This window comes from Phyllostomus hastatus, unplaced genomic scaffold (assembly GCF_019186645.2).
Source record: "Phyllostomus hastatus isolate PE091 unplaced genomic scaffold, TTU_PhHast_1.1 phas_contig_468, whole genome shotgun sequence".
In the NCBI taxonomy this organism is placed as follows: domain Eukaryota; kingdom Metazoa; phylum Chordata; class Mammalia; order Chiroptera; family Phyllostomidae; genus Phyllostomus; species Phyllostomus hastatus.
In genome coordinates, this window is record NW_025333884.1 from 2,568,255 (window position 1) to 2,586,785 (window position 18,531).

At 56.4% G+C, this 18,531-nt stretch overlaps 2 protein-coding genes across 5 annotated transcripts in view; one reads left to right on the top strand and one right to left on the bottom strand.

Moving 5' to 3' along the window:
• Positions 1-253: 253 nt before the first annotated feature.
• On the top strand, positions 254-15,612 carry LOC123822970 (vasodilator stimulated phosphoprotein). Of its 4 annotated transcripts, none has more exons than XM_045845218.1 (13): positions 254-607; positions 7,159-7,330; positions 7,407-7,572; positions 8,870-8,984; positions 9,454-9,497; positions 9,619-9,860; positions 10,015-10,112; positions 11,094-11,145; positions 11,315-11,348; positions 11,566-11,611; positions 11,759-11,849; positions 12,408-12,465; positions 14,794-15,612. In XM_045845218.1, the coding sequence occupies exons 1-13, from the start codon at positions 603-605 to the stop codon at positions 14,829-14,831; spliced, it is 1,161 nt and encodes a 386-aa protein (XP_045701174.1). In that variant the 5' UTR covers positions 254-602; the 3' UTR covers positions 14,832-15,612. The 4 variants fall into 4 exon arrangements, with proteins under 4 accessions (XP_045701174.1, XP_045701171.1, XP_045701173.1 ...); XM_045845215.1 differs by having other exon boundaries at positions 255-607; positions 10,012-10,112; positions 11,312-11,348; XM_045845217.1 differs by having other exon boundaries at positions 255-607; positions 10,012-10,112.
• A 149-nt stretch (positions 15,613-15,761) lies between these two features.
• Positions 15,762-18,531, bottom strand: part of OPA3 (outer mitochondrial membrane lipid metabolism regulator OPA3) — a 62,256-nt gene continuing 59,486 nt past the window's right edge. Inside the window, exon 2 of the mRNA XM_045845240.1 lies at positions 15,762-17,439. Within this exon, the coding sequence (XP_045701196.1) occupies positions 17,012-17,439 (428 nt within the window). The 3' untranslated portion in view covers positions 15,762-17,011. The remainder of the gene's footprint in view (positions 17,440-18,531) is intronic.

Sequence of the window (18,531 nt, forward strand, 5' to 3'; positions counted from 1 at the left end):
GGGAGGGTGAGAATAAATTGTGTCCGCATTGAGATACCCCTAAGGATTCGCATCATGGGGGAGAGCTAGGTGTCGAAAGGATTCCCTCCCCCTCCACCGAACTTCCCCCCGTTAAGGTGAGGGTGCCCCCGGCATGCACACCCAGGTTGGGGAAGAGAGGGATAGCGGGTCAAGGGTTCCGCGTCGCCCTTTTAAGCGCCCTCTACCGCACCCCTCACCGCCTTGACTGGCTCGCGGCCCCTTTAAGGCGCAGGGGATTGTGGGTGCGGGGAGTGGAATTTTGGAACGAAATGTAGCGAAGAGAAGTACAGTAGTAAGAGTACCAGTGCAGCCGCCGCTGGCCGAGGGGGCGCGCCGCGGAGGGGACGCCGCACCCCCTTTCTGCCGCAGGGACCCCGATCACACCGCCCCAGAGGGAAGAGGCGCCCCCAGTACCCGCGTCGGCCGCGTCCACGTTTTCCCCAGGAAGCCGGACTCTATGGGGCGGGACCCCGGGGGAGACTGAGCGGAACCTGGAGCCGACCCCGAACCCCTGAACCTCGAGCGAGGGGCGCCCCGGGAGCACCCGCCCTGTGGGTGCGCAGCCCGCCCGCGGAGCAGCCATGAGGTGAGCCTCCGACGCCTCCAAACCCTTCCACCCGGCGCCGCTCCCCGCCCCGCCTTTGTCCCCTCCCCCCAGCGCGCTCCGGGCTGGGATTCGGGGACAGGGCGCCGGGGGCCTGGGGCTGGAGGCTGGACCCTCTTGGATGAGCCCCAAATACTGACCCTTCCCCCACGACTCCTCAGGTCCGGGGTGGTGCTAGGGAGGTTCTGCTGGGAGCCCTCACGTTTGGGGGCGTTCCGAGGACTCCCGCATTTTTAACAGACTTTTTCGGAGAACCTCCAAGTTGGCAGATACTCCCCGCAGGGGGGGCGGGATGGAGGCAGGGCTCAGACCCCCGCCCCCCCAGATTTCAACTTGGGCTCCTAGAGGGGCCATGGGGGCCGGTCGGAGGGTCCCCGGCACCTGGGGGGGAGACGGAAACCTGGACCCTGGTGTGCGGGGCTCCCCGTCACGCGAGGCTGGAGAGTCCGCATGGGACCTCGCTCTTCAACTTCGAGATACTTAAGCCCCTAGGTTGGACGGGTTCCCGTCCTCGGGGGAGGTGGGTGCGCACGGACCCTGACGCAGCCTCAAGGGTGTGGGTAGGACTCCCATCCCCCGCCGCTCCGTGCCCACCGTCCGCTTACACCAGGCCGTGCCCAGGTCCCAGCGGGCGCTCGGTGACGAGGGCGGCTCCCCGGCCACGGGCCAGAAGGGCGGTCTCTCTCCCCCACCTGCGCGGCCCGGGGAGCGAGGGGGCGCGGCAGCTGGGGAAGTGGGGGGGCCTTTGTCTTCCTGACTCACCTGTCGAGACAGCTGGTGTTGGGGGGGAGGGCGGGGCGGGGGCGCCGCGGGCCGGCTGCTTCCCCTGCGCCGCGCCTCCCCCTCTCCCAGCGCCCTTCCCTCCCGCCGTCGGAACTGGGGGGGTTGGAGAAGGGGCGCGCTGGAAGCGTCAAGGTCATAGCCCGCGCCCCTTGGGACCCAGGCTTCCCAGATGGTTCCAGCTCTCTGCCCAGGAATTTAATCCTGGGGAAGAGGGTTCAAAGGACCCAGGAATCTTGTCTTACCCGGGCCTCCCTCAAAACTCCTGGACTCACCTGAGGGCAGGGCCGGTGCGGGCTCGGGAATCCCACTGGATCCAGCCCCCGACACTCTCGCCTCCCCATGACCCCCCCCCCCAATCTCTCCCGAGTGGCCTGAGCTTGACAATACTATCTCCCTTCCTCCACTCTCTCAGGGACTTCCTGCCCCGAAGACCCCGGCTTGAGGGAGGGCCCCTGGGGACAGCTGGGGATTAACCCCGTGGTGCCCACATCCTCCCACTTCCTCCGCGTTCTCCGCACTCCTGCCCTCTGACATGGGGGGGCCGTTCCTTTCTACAACCCACCTCCCGCATGTGTTCATTCTGATGGGGAAGGGATGGTTGGAAAGTTTGGAACAAGGGGCAGCCACAAAACACCCTCGAGACTTCCTGCCTCCCCTTTCCCCCATTATAGCAATAGCCCCTCCAGGCCTGCTCTGGGGAGAGGGCAGTTTTCGGGAGCTAGGCTCTCTTCCTTCACCCTCTTCCCCGGGGAGCCTCCTCTCCCACTGGCCCCAGCCACACCCCTTGCCCCTGCCCCCCCCCACATTTCCGGTCCCATGCACCGTGGAAGGCGGATGGCGGATGTCCGAGTTAGTGCTGCCTCACTCCGTGAGACCGTAAAAGGGCAGGAGCTGTTTCTGGGCCGGCCTCCCACCCCCACCTCCACCCCCAAGCCCAGGCCCGAGGCCCCAGCCCTCCCACAGGCCCCCTACTAATGGTCAGGGGCCAAACCTCCGGACCTTGTGGGGGGAGAGCAGAAGTGGATTAGTTGGCTGTCCCTCCAGGGGGTTACTAAAACATCCTGGAGGGTCTTCCCTGTCAATGACCACACCCGACTTTCTGGGCTGTTCTTCTTCTCCAAAGCAGCTAGGATTCAAATCGACCCATACCCGCTGTACCCAGCTGGGGAAACTGAGGCTCAGAGAGAGAAAGGCCTGGCAGCAAGATCCCTCAGAAACTCCTGGGCAATGTGGAGGGAGGGGAGGGGAGCGGACCGGGATCCTCGGATTTCTGGCTGCTTTGGATGGGGGCAGTTGGAAGAGAGGATGTTAAGATGGAAAATTACAAGATAACAGTTTTCTTTCTCCCAGTTTGACAAATATTTGCTGAGTGCTGTGCCTGGGACTCTGAGCTGGGATTCCGGGAAAGCTGGGCAGCTGGGCAGAGAGGTCTGAGGCTCAGGGCGGGGGAACCCCGAAGGAGAAGTTCAGTCCATTTCTTGCCTCTTCTCATAATAGTAACCACTGTTACTAATTTTACTTAAAAAATAAGTGACCATTTGATCAAGCATCTCCTTTGCATAGGCACTGTCCTTGGTGCCTGAGTCAGTCCGGTCCTCACAGCAAGTCAGAGAGCGATACTATCATACCTGGGTCCCCACCCCAACCCCAGTTTACAGATGGGGAAGCTGAGGCCCCGACAACTGAAGCACCTTGCCTAAGAGTTTGGAAGTAGGCAAGCCTGCATTTGAACTCAGGGCTGTCTCCAGAGTACTGCTCTGTTCTAATGATCTTCTTAAGAATACATAGGTATCATGCTCCCACTGTACGGACAATGAACAGAATGGAGACATGAGAAAAGGAACCCAGAGGGGCAGCCTTTGCCTTCTTGCTCTCCTGTGGGAAACTGACGCCGGTCAGGGAGGGTGGGCCGGCGTGAGCCTGCACAGGTCCCACAGACACTAGATCTAGTTCCCTTTGCAGGGTTATCTCAAAGGTTTGTAGTCTGCAAAGGTTGTGTGTGTGTGTGTGGGGGGGGGAATGTGGATCACAGGTTTTGTGGTTTAAGGAAGCTAGAGGGTAAGTCTTAGGATGGGAGCGAGGGGTGAAGGGAAGGGCAAGCCTCTAACTGGGAAGGTTTGAGTAAACCAGAATGACTATGCTTGATTGCCTCCGGTGATGAGAAGCTTTCTCCTTTTGTTTTGCCTCTCAGCTGCCTTGTATGGAGATTGTGCCAAATTCCAAGTCTGAGCTTTAGGGCTTTTCTTATCTCTTCAAACCCTTACAAGGAACCAATGAGTTACGGTTTTCTGGGCTGGAAATCGAGGCTCTGAAAGGGGAAGGCACGCAGCAAGGGACCTACTTGAACCCTGTCTCGTCCATGGCATGCTTGAGTTTTCCAGAATCCAGGGACTTGTGTGGAAGGCTGGGTCCTGGGCTGGCCGGGGATTCATGCAGTCTTCTGCGAGACCCTGCGAGACCCTGGAAGCGGTCCGACCCCCTGTGAACCTCACTCTGCAGCTTTCTGGTGGTGGGATTTTCCATAGCAGATTTTGCCTGGTTTGTAGTTTTATTTTTTGAATGTAAGGAATGAGTGAGTTTTTTATAGGTAACACACCAGCCCGTGGTGGGGGGAAAAACAAAGAAAAGAAATAAGCAAGCCGTTCTAAACAGCGGACAATGCGGCCCCTCCTCAGGTGCCCAGGCCCGTCCCAGTCCTCAGAGTCAGAGTCACCGTCAGTCCCCTGACAAGCAGCCTCTGTGTCTGTCACCCCTGTGTACGGATGTGTTTATAACCTCCCACCTTTTTTAAAAAAACCTCTGATACGCACCACTGCAGACCTTGGCTTTTTCAAATTTCAGCTTCGCTGTTTTCTCACCTTTCCATGAGGCGAAGAACTGGGGCGGACTTGGTTTCAAAGGGGAGCCCCTCTGCCCTACTTGCTGTGTGACCTGGGACAAGTGTCTTCAGCTCTCTGTGCCCACGGTTCCTCATCCGTAAAAAGGGCAGGGACCCGAGTCCCTCCCGGGAGGTCATTGCCAGGTTCTCCGTGGCAGCTGAAGCTCAGCACCAGGAACAGTGTCTGAGAAGCGGGCTAACCAGTCACCACAGCTGCCGTGGCTCCATGTTCCTTTTTCATAGATGGCTAGTTTGACGGTGGTTGAGCATCTCCTGTGTGCCGGACACCATTCTAGGTTCTGGGGACACAGCAGTGAGCAGTAAGGACACAAGTCCCTTCCCTTGTCCTGATGTTTCGGTGGGGGAGACTGGGGTCTGTCAGGTGGGACGTGTGGCGAGAGGGAGAGGAACTCTTCTGGTGCTCAGAGGAAGTGGTGACCGCCAGGCCAGGCGGAGACCTGGGGGAAGTGAGGGTGCAGGTTGAGGAAGAGTAAGTGCTCAGGCCGGAGGCTGGGACGTCTGGTCTGGAGAAGGAGCAGCCCAGAGGCCGCAGGGGCTGGAAAAGCAGGCTGGGGGAAGGGAAGGGGTGAGCTCAGAGATCACAGGGGTCATGGAAGCCACAGAGCGCTCTTGGCTTGCTTTCCGCCCGAGCCAGGGAAGCTTCCGAGAAGAGGAGGGACTCCTCCTGACTGGTGTTTTAACTGGACCCATCTGCTGTAAGGGGGACCCTGCGGCCGGCCCAGGCCCAGCTTGGAGAGGGGCAGGGCCAGCCTGGGGTCACCTGGCAGCAGGCGCCCTGGGGCCAGAGCCTCCAGGGCAGGGCAGCTGGGGAGAGCAAAGTGCAGCCAGGGTGGGGCCGGTGCCCGGCCAGAGTCTGCCCCGGGGACGGGACCGGTAGTAGGTGTGGGCGAGGCCTTCACCCGGCCCTGCTGGGGGCAGTGGGAGCCAGAAACGGCCCCTGAGGCGGTGCCTGCCTGGGAACAGCACCTGGTGTTCGGGGAAGGCCCTGCAGTCCCTGGTGGGTTAGACTGTGGACGTGTGGCCCAGGTGTCCTGGGGGTCCCAGGTGTCCCGGGGGCAGATGCTCACTCTGCTGCTTGTTGCTCTGTGCCCTCCCTGGGCTTCCTTCTGCAGTCCTCACTTCCAAGCTGAGGAGGAAATAGTGCCCATTTCAAAGTGCTGCAGCGAGAATAAAACTAGTAAGGAGAGGGCTTAGGGTGCCTGATCAGCGGAAGCGCCTCCTAAGAAGGAGGTGCCACGTGGTGTAAACTTGGGGGTGTCCAGGGCTCAGCTTCCAGGCCTAGGAGCCCAGAGCTGGCTCTGCTGAGGGGCTTTCCCTGTCCTGGCTTTCACGGCCTCAGCATCACGCCCCAGCCCCCAGGCCTGGTAGAGGCAGAGCCATTTTGGGGTGTAATTTCTCTCCCCGGAAACCTCTGACCACCAACTTCCTCTTTTCAGGAAAAAGGGGGTGGGGTGGGGGGGCCACTAGTGCTTCCCTCTGGTCTGTGTGTGACCTTGAGTAAGTCACTTCCTGTCTGGGAGTCTGAGTTTCCGCATTGGGGGAGGGGAGATTGGACCACCCCCAAAGGACCGCTGCGGGGTCTGGAGGGATCCTGGATGTTCGGGGTGCCTGGGAAAGGGATGGTGACAGCTACTAAGTGCTCCACACATGACAGACACTGGGCCAGGGGCTCTGCTTTGTGTGTCCAGACTCATCTGCTCCCACTGTCCTGGGAGCAGGGACTGTCATCTCCCCAGTGTGCAGGTCTCACGTGGGAGGGTTGCTTGCTTGAGTCATACGGAGTACGTGGCTTAGCGGGGATTTGAAGCCAGATTCGTAGATAGCAGATCCTGAACTCTGAACCAGTCTCTTGACCCTTCCCCCCAAGGCTGAGTCAGATGTCCCTTACTCCAGAAGTCCTCTGTGACCCCCAGACCAGGGAAGGTGCTGCTGGGCACCCCTGGGCTGTCCCTGTCTGGGGACCTGACGGCCTCCTGCCCTGGAGGGTGGAGTTGAGAGTGCTTGCGGTCCTGGGGGGTGGGGGCAGTTCAGGGGCAGGAATAGGAGAAGCTAAGGCAGGGGTGTCAAACTCATTTTCAGGGGGGGGTGCGGAGCACATCAGCCTTCCGGTTGCCTTCAAAGGCCGAATGGGATTTCAGGACTGTGTGAATGTGACTGCTCCTTAACTAGGGGCAAGGAGTTCAGTTCTGGCGCCAGGGAGAAACAAGGTGCCAGGTGGGATTCGGCCCGCGGGCCTTGTGCTTACCACCTGTGAGCCAAGGGGTAGCCTTGCTCCCCAGCTTGCTGCAGGCCTTACCCTTCCCCTCCCTGCACCTCAGCTTCCTCCTCTGACCTGAGCAGGAGTGGGGGTGGGGGGCAGGGGTCCCAGCGCCCTGGCAGAAATAGGGAAACTGAGGCTCCAGTAGCGCCAGGCAGGGGCTGGGTCTCAGTGCCGCCCTGCACTTCCCTGCATCTCTCTCTGACTCTGTCTCTCTGTCTGTCTTTCTCCGTCCATCTGGTTCTCCACACCCCACCTTTCCCTCGGCTGCCTCTCCCCTCTTTGTCAGTCTGACTCTCCTCCTCTGACCGCTCTCTGTTGTCAGTCTGTACGTCTGTCCCTTCCAGTTGGCCTGTCTGTCTGACTTCCTCTCCCCGTCTCTGGCTCCCCGGCTGCTTGTCCTCTCTCTCCTCTCCTGTCTCACACCCCAGTGTGTGTCTGTCTCTCTGGTCTGCCGCTCCCGCTCTGCCCGGCGTGTTTCTCTCTCCCTCTCACACCGTCTCTGCGTCTCCGACAGGGACCAGGCCCCGGGGGTGGGGTGCCGTGCTCCCCTTGACCCATGGCCTCTCCCCCTCTCTCCCCACTTCCTGGCAGCGAGTCGGTTATCTGCTCGAGCCGGGCCACGGTGATGCTTTATGACGATGGCAACAAGCGGTGGCTGCCTGCAGGCACGGGCCCCCAGGCCTTCAGCCGAGTCCAGATCTACCACAACCCCACAGCCAATTCCTTCCGGGTGGTCGGCCGGAAGATGCAGCCAGACCAGCAGGTGAGGCCCCTCTGCCCGTGCCTCCGGGGGCTGCACCCTGCACCCCCACCCTCACCTGCGGTTCCCCTCCTGCCAGGTGGTCATCAACTGCTCCATCATGCGGGGTCTCAAGTATAACCAGGCCACACCCAACTTCCACCAGTGGCGCGACGCCCGCCAGGTCTGGGGCCTCAACTTCAGCAGCAAGGAGGACGCCGCACAGTTCGCCGCAGGCATGGCCAGTGCCCTAGAGGCGTTGGAAGGTCAGACTCGGTGGGCTGAGGGGGTCTGCCCAGCCCGGGGCCGCCCCTTCACCACGCAGGGCCTCCCCTCCCCTTACTCCTCTGAGAACAGGGCTAATGCACTGCTGCTGGGACTGTGGACAGATATTCTAAGGATTTAAAAAATATATATTTTATTTACTTTTAGAGAGAGGGGAAGGGAGGGAGAGAAACATCAATGTGTGAGAAGATACATTGATCAGTTGCCTCTTGTCCCGCAACCCAGCCATGTGCCCTGACTGGGAATCCAATCGGCGACCTTTCGGTTCACAGGCTGGTGCTCCATCCACTGAGCCACACCAGCCAGGGCTATTCTGAGGAATTAGTGTAGGCTCCCATGTGCCCCTTGTACACCCGATTCCTGCGGGTGCAGTAGGCCCCATGAATTTTTACCGGGTCCACTCCTGTGTGACTGACCACCTCCCAGACAAAATGTAGCCATTTCCAGCCCTCGGAAGGCTCCCTCCCTGCCCTTTACCAGGTAACCCTTGTACTGGCTTATGTCGTCATCAATTTTGTGTTTAGACATCGAAATTAAACAATCTCTAGGCGGTAGTTCTTAACTTGAATGTGCCCACGAACCGTCTGCACCTCCGGGTAACACGCAGATTCCAGTTCAGTGGGGCTGGGGTGGGGCCCGAGCCTCTGCAGTTCCAATGAGCTCCCTGGTGGTGCCAGGTGTGTGCACCAGGGTCTGGGGTCACTGCTGCAGAGAACCCCAAATCACTGAATGGCCCAGGTGTTTGCTTCCAGGAGCCGCTTCAGCACCAGTCTGAGGGGCTCGCTTGTCTGGAGGCACAGAGAAGAATATGGGGGTGGTTTGGGTCCCTGAAGCCAGAGGCTTTGAGGGTGGGTGAGGAGCAGGCTCTCGGTCTTTCCGGGGGTCTCAGGCTGGGGTCTGAGTGGCCGAGCCGGTGGTTTACAGCAGACGTTGGATTCAGCCTGAATTACCCTTGTTCCCGCAAACTCAGCGTCTGCAGGACTTGACGCCACTGACTGCCCCTTTGGGCCTTCGTTGTCCCACCTGCCGTTTGGCCAGCACCGCAGCACCCACCTCACATCCGCTCAGTTAAGGGGAGCTGGTGCTGACCCTCGTCCTGGAGGTTTGCCGGGTGCCCACATCCCCGCTCAGAGGGTTGGGTCGGGTCTGAGGAAGAAGGAAGTGAGTGGCTCTGTTCTGGACGGACGCCTGAGAGCCCTGGGAGAGCCAGGGAAAGTGCCAAGAGGCGGGGCAGGTTCCGGGGGTGACTCATCGCTTTTTTCTACTCTCACCTTCCAGGAGGTGGGCCTCCAGCACCGCCACCGCCGCCGCCGTCCTTGCAGCCACCCGCAGCACCCGCCACCTGGTCTGTCCAGAACGGCCCCTCCCCGGAGGAGGCAGAGTATCAGAAAAGGTGGGGCCAGTCCCTGGTGGGGAACCTTGCCACTGCAGGAGTTCTAGGATGTTCCACAGCCCAGGCTCCTAGAATTCAGAACTCTCCAACCTTCAGTTTCCAAAATGTTTCAACTCCTGGGGACTAGAAATTGACACCTTTGAGAAACTCCTGACTCCCCGGAATTGCAGAATTTACTGACCCTTCAAATCCCGCCTCCACCTCACCCCTGCCAGATTCTCAAGAGTCCAAAATTCGGTTGTTTGAAGCATGTTGGGCATTTGGTAATGTTTCTGACAGTCTGAGGACTAGAATGCTTGCATCTTGGCCTCACCCTGGGCCCGCAGCACCCCCCCCCCTTTCCTGGGCCCCTGGGGAAGGAAGCCGGGTAGGGATCAGGAGCAGCCTGACTGGACACCTCAGACAGAGGCCAGGGGCTGCTGGCGTCCTCAGGGCCCCGAGTGACAGCAGCTCCGTCTTCCCTCCTCAGGCAGCCGGAGCATGTGGAGCGGGAGCGTCGAGTCTCTAATGCAGGTGATTGTTCACAGGTGTCCGGAGGGAGTCAGGGGCCCTCCCCAGAGGAGGGGGTGGGCAGGCTGGATAGCAAAGAAGGAGGCTTCTCTCTCAGCAACCCCCTTTTCTGTGTCTGTTTCAGGAGGGCCACCTGCTCCCCCAGCTGGGGGACCACCCCCACCTCCAGGACCTCCCCCTCCTCCAGGTCCTCCCCCACCCCCTGGCCTGCCCCCATCCGGGGTCTCAGCTGCAGGGCATGGAGCAGGGGGAGGTCCACCCCCTCCACCCCCTCTCCCCACGTCATCAGGCCCCAGTGGTGGAGGGACTGGGGCCCCCGGCCTGGCTGCAGCCATTGCCGGAGCCAAACTCAGGAAAGTGAGCAAGGTGAGGGGGCCAGACAGGGCAGGGTGTGGGGAGACTGGGGCCCTGATGGAATAATGGGACATGAGGCCAGAATTGCCTGAGGGCATCACAGGAGGGGCTAGAGGCCAGGAGGCCTGCCCATAAAGCCCCCTCCTCTTTGTAATTTCTCCAGCAGGAGGAGGCCTCAGGGGGGCCCTCAGCCCCCAAAGCTGAAAGCAGTCGAAGCACAGGTGGGGGGCTCATGGAAGAGATGAACGCCATGCTGGCCCGGAGGTGAGCCTGAGTGTGAGGCTGGAGCGCTGTGTGCCCCTGGGAAACCCCAAACAGCCCCCGAGACCAGCAGTGATCACCTGGTCTGTAGAGCCGGGGTGCAGGGGGGCCCAGATTCCCGTTTTCTTGTTTCCTTGGATGAAGCTCTCCTTTGGTAGCCAGGCTTGGAACAGAATGCTAGGGACTGCATTCTCCTGAGATGTCTCAGGTTTGCAGCCACTGGGGAGCATCTAGAATGTTCCGAATTCTAAGACCTTGGAAATTCCTGCCTCAGCCTTCATTGGGTGGCTGGGTTGGTTGGAGCATCATATGTACACCAAAAGGTTGTGGGTTCGATTCCTGGTCAGGGCACATACCTAGGTTGTGGGTTCAGTCCCCACTTGGGGCGCATACAGGAGGCAACCAATCTGTTTCTCTCTCACATTGATGTTTCTCCCCCCCTTCTGCCCCTCTCCCCCCTCCCTCCCTTCCTTCTTCTAAAATCCATAAACATACTTGGGTGAGAAAAATATAAATAGATAAATAAATTTCTGCCTCAGAATCTGGAAACTCAGATTCCTAAAATCCCAGCACCTAAGATAGAGCCCTATGCCCTTAGAATTTTGTGATTCCCAAATGTGAGAATCGTAAAACCCCCACCTCAATTTGAGAATAGCAGTCTTTTAATTGATTTGAGAGAGAGAGAGAGGGAGAGAGAGATGGATTTGTTGTTCCACTCATCCATGCATTCATTGGTTGATTCTTGTCTGTGCCCTGACTGGGGATCGAACCCACAACTTTGGCATTTCCAGACAATGCTCTAACCAACTAAGCTACTCAGCCAGGGCTTACACTCTCTTTAACTTCTAAAACTAAAGTGTTCTTAGCCTTCACACATTCCGTAACTCTGTACCTAGAATCTAATTTTGAGAACTCTGGGAAGGGGAATTGTTGAATGGCTGAGGGAGAGCTGAAGCTGTCTGTTTTTGCCTTTCCCTCCTGCAGAAGGAAAGCTACACTGGTTGGGGAGAAACCTCCCAAGGATGAATCTGCCAATGTGAGTTAGGGGCTTTTCCTGCCATATACACCTTAGGCTGTACCATTTGGGCCAGGAGATTGGGGAGGTGGTGTGACCCGGGAGGGCTGATTTGAACCTGGAAGAGGGAAAGGAACAAAGGTGAGGCAGGGACTGCCTCGTGACACTTCTTTTTATTTCCCACCAGCAGGAGGAGCCAGAGGCCAGAGTCCCAGCCCACAGCGGTGAGTGAAAGCCCAGGCTAGCCACAAGGACTACAAGTCCCAGGATGCCTTGTCCTCACACCTAAAGCACACTCTTGAGAGGGTCTGTGCAAAGAATGCTGGAGACTGTAGTCTCCTGAGATGGTTCTTTGAACAGGGACTGATGAGGCTTTGGGAGAAAGATTGAGGTGGGGCATTCTTTGTCCCTTATCTTTCTGACTTGTTGCCTGTCCCCCAGAACCTGTGCGGAGACCCTGGGAGAAAAACAGCACAACCTTGCCAAGGTGGGCCATCAATGCTGGGGCCCCACCTGCCCAAAGTAGTTGGGTCGGCCGACTTCATAGGAGGAACATGCTGTTCCTTGAATGGGAGGCCCGGGAGGCAGGCCCTCTCTGACTCATTTCTGTCCCAAACCACCCCGCCTGTCCCAGGATGAAGTCGTCCTCTTCAGTGACCACTTCCGAGGCCCACCCTTCTACACCCAGCTCCGGTGATGAGTCAGACCTGGAACGGGTGAAACAGGTAGGGGAGGGCCCTGGAGGGGGGGGCTTGAGGGCTAGAAAGGAGCCACAGGAAGAGAGGAGATCTAGGTCTCAACTCTGCCGCCGACCTGCCTGGTGATTCTAGAAAAGGCCTCAGAAACACTCAGCTTTCTAGTCTGAGGAATGAAGAGACTTGATTGGGTCAGGGATGACATGTCTGTCTCATCCACACACCCCCTCTCTAGTGCCCTCGGCAGACCCTACTCATCTGTCGCTGTACACATTTCTGATGGCGCCCGGAGTTCTTTCGGGCGCACTGGCCTCAGGCATCCATCTGCGGTCGGAGCTGGCAGCGGCCGGGACTGTGTTTGCCAGCCCTGGTACTGGATGTTCTCCAGTACTTTTCTTCTGGCTTCTGAGTATCGAGAATTCTCTAGAATTCTCCAGTCCCTCCATGGCCGTGTCAGTGATGTCGTGGTGTGTGTGTGTGTGTGTGTGTGTGTGTGTGTGTGTGACCTTTCAGTCACTAAGAAAGGACAGACTAGGATCAGCGAGTCCTTGTACCCTTCCTGATTGGTTGTACCCGGTTATCATTCAGGAGCTTCTGGAAGAGGTGAGGAAGGAATTGCAGAAAGTGAAAGAGGAAATAATTGAAGGTGAGGTTGTTGTTTTTTTAATATATTTTATTGATTATGCTATTACAGTTATTCCAATTTGCCCCCCTCCACCCAATATCCCCCTTCCCTCCAGCAGTACCCCCCTTTAGTTCATGTCCATGGGTTAAGCATATAAGTGCTTTGGTTTCTCTATTTCCCATACTGTTCTTAACCTCCCCCTATCTTTTCTACCTACCATTTATGCTTCTTATTCCCTGTACTGTTTCCCCCATTCCCCCTACCCCTGCTGATAACCTTCCATGTGATCTCCATTTCTGTGATTCTCTTCCTGTTCTGGTTGTTCACTTAGTTTGTTTTTTTAGATTCAGTCATTGACAGTTGCGAATTTGTTGCCCTTTTAATGTTCATAGTTTTGATCCTTTTTTTGTTCTTAAATAAACCCCTTTAACATTTCACATAATAATGGGTTGGTGAGGATAACTCCTTTAGCTTTAACTTACCTGAGAAGCACTTTCTCTGCCTTTCCATTCTAAATGAAAGCGTTGCTGGATAGAGTCATCTGGGTTGTAGGTCTTTGCTTTTCCTCACTTAGAATACTTCTTGCCAGTCCCTTCATACTGCAAAGTTTTTTTGAGAAACTAGCTGATAGTCTTATGGGAACTCCTTTGTAGGTAACTGTCTCCTTTTCTCTTGTTGCTTTTAAGATTCTTTATCTTCGACCTTTGGCATTTATTTATTTATTTACTTTTAGAGAGAGGGGAAGGGAGGGAGAAAGAGAAGGAGAGAAACATCAATATGGTAGAGATTCAGTTGCCTCTCACACACCCTCAACCGGGGACCTGGCTTGCAACCCAGGCATGTGCCCTGACTGGGAATTGAACTAACAACCTCTCAGTTCACAGGCCAGTGTTCAGTCCACTGAGCCACACCAGCCAGGGCAACCTTTGGCATTTTAATTATGATGTGCCTTGGTGTGGTCCTCTTTGGATCCATCTCGTTTGAGACTCTGTGCTTCCTGGACTTCCATGTCTATTTCCTTCATCAAATTAGGGAAGTTTTCTTTCATGTAAGTTTTCATTTTCTTTCTCTTCCTCTTCTCTTTCTGGCACCCCTCTGATTTGGATGTTGGTACATTTAAAGTTGTCCTAGAGGTTCCTAAGCCTATCTTCATTTTTTAAAAATTATTTTTCTTTCTGCTGTTCTGATTGAATGTTTTTTCCTTCCTTGTGTTCCAAATTATTGATTTGATTCTTGACTTCTTCATCCTCTCCTACTTGTTGGTTCCCTGTAGCTTTTTCTTTATTTCACTTAGTGTAACTTTCATTTCTTCCCTGTTGGTGTTGCTGTACTCGGTGAGTTCTTGGAGCATCCTGATCACCAGTGTTTTGAACTCTATCTCACAGCTTGGTCATCTCAGTTTCATTTAGTTCTTTTCCTAGGGTTTTGTGCTTTTCTTTCATTTCCTATTTCTTTGTCTTCTCAAATTGGCAGCCTCCCTATGTTTGTTTCTGTTTATTCGGTAGAGCTGCTTTGACTACCTGTCTTAGAAAAGGCACCTGTAAATTGTGTGGGGCGGAGCCTTAGGTAATCGCCAGGACTGGGCAGCCTGCCTCACTGGTTTGCGGCTCTGTGTGGGGGGAGGTCTCGGAGCGCGGACAGTGCCGCTGCCTGGCTTCTGGAGGTTTGCCCAGCTCTCGCCCTCGTTTCCAGTCACTTCCCTCACTTCCCCCACTTCCCGTATGTGACTGACGGCTTTCAGCTGTTGCCCGGGTGGTGAATCCCAGAGTGGGTAGATTTGCCCACATTCTGAGTCCGTGCAGGCCCTTTAAATGGACTCTCCTGAAGATCCAGCAGTTTCTTCCACTGCCCCAAACCCCACTGGTTTTTACAGCCAGAAATTATGGGGATTCATCTCTCTGGCACTGGAACCCTGGGCTGTATGGTCTGGCCTGGGACTGGGATTGCTGTCTCCCAAGGCATCCCTTCAGATTGTTATCCACCACCACTTGTGAGCGTGGGACCACCCATTCGCCGCCTCTCTGCGCCTCTCCACCCATCTCTGCCATTCTGGCCCTTCTGCCCATCTGGAGGAATGTAGCTTCTTTAAATCCTTGGTTGTGGGACTTCCGTACAGCTCGATTTTCTGACAGTTGTGGTCATTATTTGTTTTGGGATATAGTTATAATTCTGTCTGTGGTTGTGGGAGGAGGGAAAGGGTGTCTGCCTATGCCTCCATCTTGACGGGAAGTCGAGGCTGTTTTTTAAACATTTATTTTGGAGGCATCCTGTCCCTTGGAAAGAGCCCTGTTTTGGAAGGGAAGGGGGAAGAGGCTCTGCCCCTGAACTCTGCCCTTTGTTTCCTTCCAGCCTTTGTCCAGGAGCTGAGGAAGAGGGGTTCCCCCTGACCACAGGGCCCCGAAGAGCGAGTTTCTCCTTTCTGCACACCCCGCCTGTCACCCTGCTTTCCCTGCCTCAACTAAACTTGGAACTGGCTGAAGAATACAGGAATGCGGCTTCCCCACTCCCGAGGGGGTGTGGCTTCTGTCGTGCCCCCGCCCATACTGGCTGCTGATTGGCTGGGGAGGCCCCCACCTTTTGCTCTCTGTGGTCCTCCTCCTCTGCCATCCCCTTGGGGCGGGTTCCTTTGCAGGGGGATGTACCAATGAACCCCACAGTGAGAGGGAAGGGAGGAGGGAATTTCACATTCCCTAGTTCTAGATTTCACTTTAACGCTTAATGCCTTCGAATTTTTGTTTTTTAAGAAGAAAAATATATATATATTTAGGTTTTGGGGGGAGGGAAATTTTTTTCTCTTTGGTTTTGATAAATGGGGTGTGGGGAGTTTTTAAACGCCGTAGCCCAAGGCTTGTTCCATTTAGGGCAGCTATTTAAGGGGGGATGTCCCACCAGGCTGGGGGCACCTCTCTGGACCCCAGGAACATCCCTTCCCTTTGGCTCCTTCCCCTTTTCTATGAGGAATTAAGATGCTGTAACTTTTTGGAACCTCAGTTTTTGTTTTTTTGTTTTTTTATTTGGGTAGGTTTTGGGGTCCAGGCCATTTTTACCTGCTTAGGGAAAATAAGATGAAGGAGAAAGAAAAGGGGGAAGAAAGCTCCCCTCTCCCACCTTCACCTGTAGCTTCTTGAAAATGGGCCCCTGCAGAATAAATCTGCCGGTTTTTATAAATGCTAAGATCTCGAGTGATTTGAAGGGCCGCTCTGATGAGGATGGGGTGTGTCCTCCCTCTTCCCAGCAATCCACCTGCGCCTCCTCTTCCTTCTTCCCACCTGTCCCAGTCAGTTCCTTCAGGCTCTGCCCTCCCTCTCTCTGGACCTCTCAGCAGACCTGCCTCCCTCTCCACGCCCCTTACCAGGCAGCTTCCTCACTCCTTCCCCTCCCCTCCTCCCCCAGGGCCAAGCAGCTGGCCATCTCAGAGAAAGCCGGGGCTGTCCCTCGTGGACTGTGTGGCCTGGGGAAAGTCCTTTGCTTTCCCCGGACCTTGGCTTTCCCGTCTGGGAAAGGACTCACAGGGTGACTCTGCTCCCTTCCCATCAGAACCTTCCCAGCTTCTCCTAATTTTAATGACCCTGTAGCCGTGGTTCTCAGACACATTAAGGTGACTCCTTTGCCCCAGAGCTCCTTTAATTATAAAACATGTACAGTCTGAAAAGGCAGAGTTTGGAAGTCAGAGCTTGCACACACCCCTTTCGGTGGTTCCCTGGGTTGGCCGGGGTAGGTCTCCGAGCTAACACTGTCTGGTGGAACAGCCCCTCTGGGTGGGGGTGGGGAACTTGGGGCCGAGGGGCTGGTGGTCCCATGGAAGAAGACTTGCATGAAGCAGGGATCCCTGAGTACTCAAAGCATGGGAAGACGGGGGTCATGACAATTACCCATATGGGGGGGCAGCAGGTGGGTCCCTGTGAGTGGCCCTCAGGGCAGGACAATGGGGAAGGACAGCGGTTGACCAGAACCACCGGTGAACAGGGGCTCTGACTGAATGACCGCTCAGCCCCAGGCAGCACCAGTTCTGCCAGCCCAGAGGGCCACATCCTGCTGGAAGAGATCCCAGAAGTGGGGGGGAGGGGGCATCTGCTGGGACTGCCTGGGAGGACCCTGCACACCTTTCCAGTGGGTTGTGCCACAGGTTGGAATTAGCCGGTTAAGGAGGGGGGACCCAGCAGAGGCACAAGGGACTAAGGCACCACGGTGACTCATTGGGGCTAAAACGACACCATCCATCCTTGTGTTCCTCACTGCCACCTCAAGCCCCCAAAGGTGAGGCAGACAAGTGTCTGCATTTTCATTACAAAGGTCAGAGAAGGGGCAATGAGTGTGCCAGTGTCCTGGGGAAGGACCGCTCCTAGGTAGGTAAGTGGGGGTGTGAGTGGCGGAATGAGCATTACCTGGGTCTGTGTGTCCTGCTGGCCAATCTGGTGGGGGGAAGTGACCAAAAGCCTGGCTGGATCAGCCCCAGTGTAGGGTCCGTTCTGCTTCTAAAGGGACTGGGTGGGCTTAGTGGGACGGGTTTAGGAAGGGACAGGGCGGACAGAAGGCCATGTCGGAGGAGTCACATCGAAGACCGGGGCTATTCCTCAGGCGTGGGCTCCGCCTGGGGCGAGGACGGCTTGTCCCCATCTTGGATGCAGAGCTGGGCTCGCACCTCTTGCATCTGCTTCCGCAGCTCCTCCAGGGCCGGCTGTTCGACCGCCGCCGCCGCCGCCGCCGCTGTCTCCTCCACCCGCGCCTGCAGCTCCTCCAGCACCAGCGCCAAGTGGTCCACCTCGTCCCGCATCGTGTCCCAGGCGACACGCTGCTGCTTCTTCTTGCGACGATGGTGCGACTTTTGGCGCCAGAACTCCAGCACCAGGCAGCTGCAGGCCACTATGAAGATGGTGGCCTCGCCCAGCAGCTCGGCGCCCAGCTCTGCAGCCGCCGCCTCGTTCAGCGGCTTCACGGCTTCTGCATTGAAGCCCATGATGCTCATCTTGGCCCGCATCTCCGCCCAGTGGTAAACTGTGGGGGGAGAGGGGGGTCAGCGACCCTTTGCTGCCGAGCCCCTGCCAGCCCTAACCCTCGACTCCTTGATGTCCTGCTGGGACCGACCGGGGGGGGGGGGGGTGGGGGGGCGGGAAGGCAGCCAGAATCTCTGTCGTTGGGGAGTGAGCGCCATCGAGAAGACTCGCGGGCGAAGAAGATGCAGGTGCTCCAGGCCACGCGCGCGCGGAATGCTGTTAGTTACTTGGGCTGGGGTGCCGCGGAGGGCATCCTCTGAAAGTGTCCAGAAGATTCTGGCGAGCAGCTGAGAATGAGAAACGCTGCCTTGGAGGGGAGGTTCTGAGGCGACAGTCCAGAGCAGGAGTAAATTTTCCCCTTTCCCCCTCAACCCTCCCCACTTCAGAGCCAGACCAGCACCTTCCCGCCGCCCCAGAAGGAGGCGGTGACAACTAGCTCCTGAAGTGTGTTCCCTGTGTGGTTGGGGAAGGAGCCTAGGGCTTGAGAAGCGGGGCTCTAATGACTTCTGTACCCAATCACTCATTCAGATGAGCAATGACCAGCATTAATCATTGCTGATAAATGTAACACACACACAGTTGATGCTGAAACCTGACTCACTCCAGTAATAATTAATATTCACCCTTGATACATGAGCTGCTGGAGAAAATAATGAGCCTTTTTGGGCTCAATAAGAGATGAATTCCTGAAAGCATTTTATACTTCCCCCTTCCAGCCATCCTCCCCAACAGCCAGGCTGATCTAATTACATTTTCTTCCCCTTAGCTGGGATTAGTTACTCTTTGCAAAAAGGGTTGTAAAATGAAGGGAGTCCATCTTCCCACCCCCAGCTCTAGTCCTGCTCTATGGAAAACTTTTTTTAAAAGATTTTATTTATTTTTAGAGAGAGGGAAGGGAGAAAGAGAGGAAGAGAAACCAATGTGTGTGTTGCCTCTTGAGTGCCCCCTACTGGGGACCTGGCTTGCAACCCAGGCTTGTGCCCTGACCGGGAATTGAACCACTGACCCTTTGCTTCGCAGTCCAGTGCTCAGGACTGCACAGTCCACAGTCAGGGCTGCAGAACAACTTTGGAGCTTTTGTGTATTGATTTCT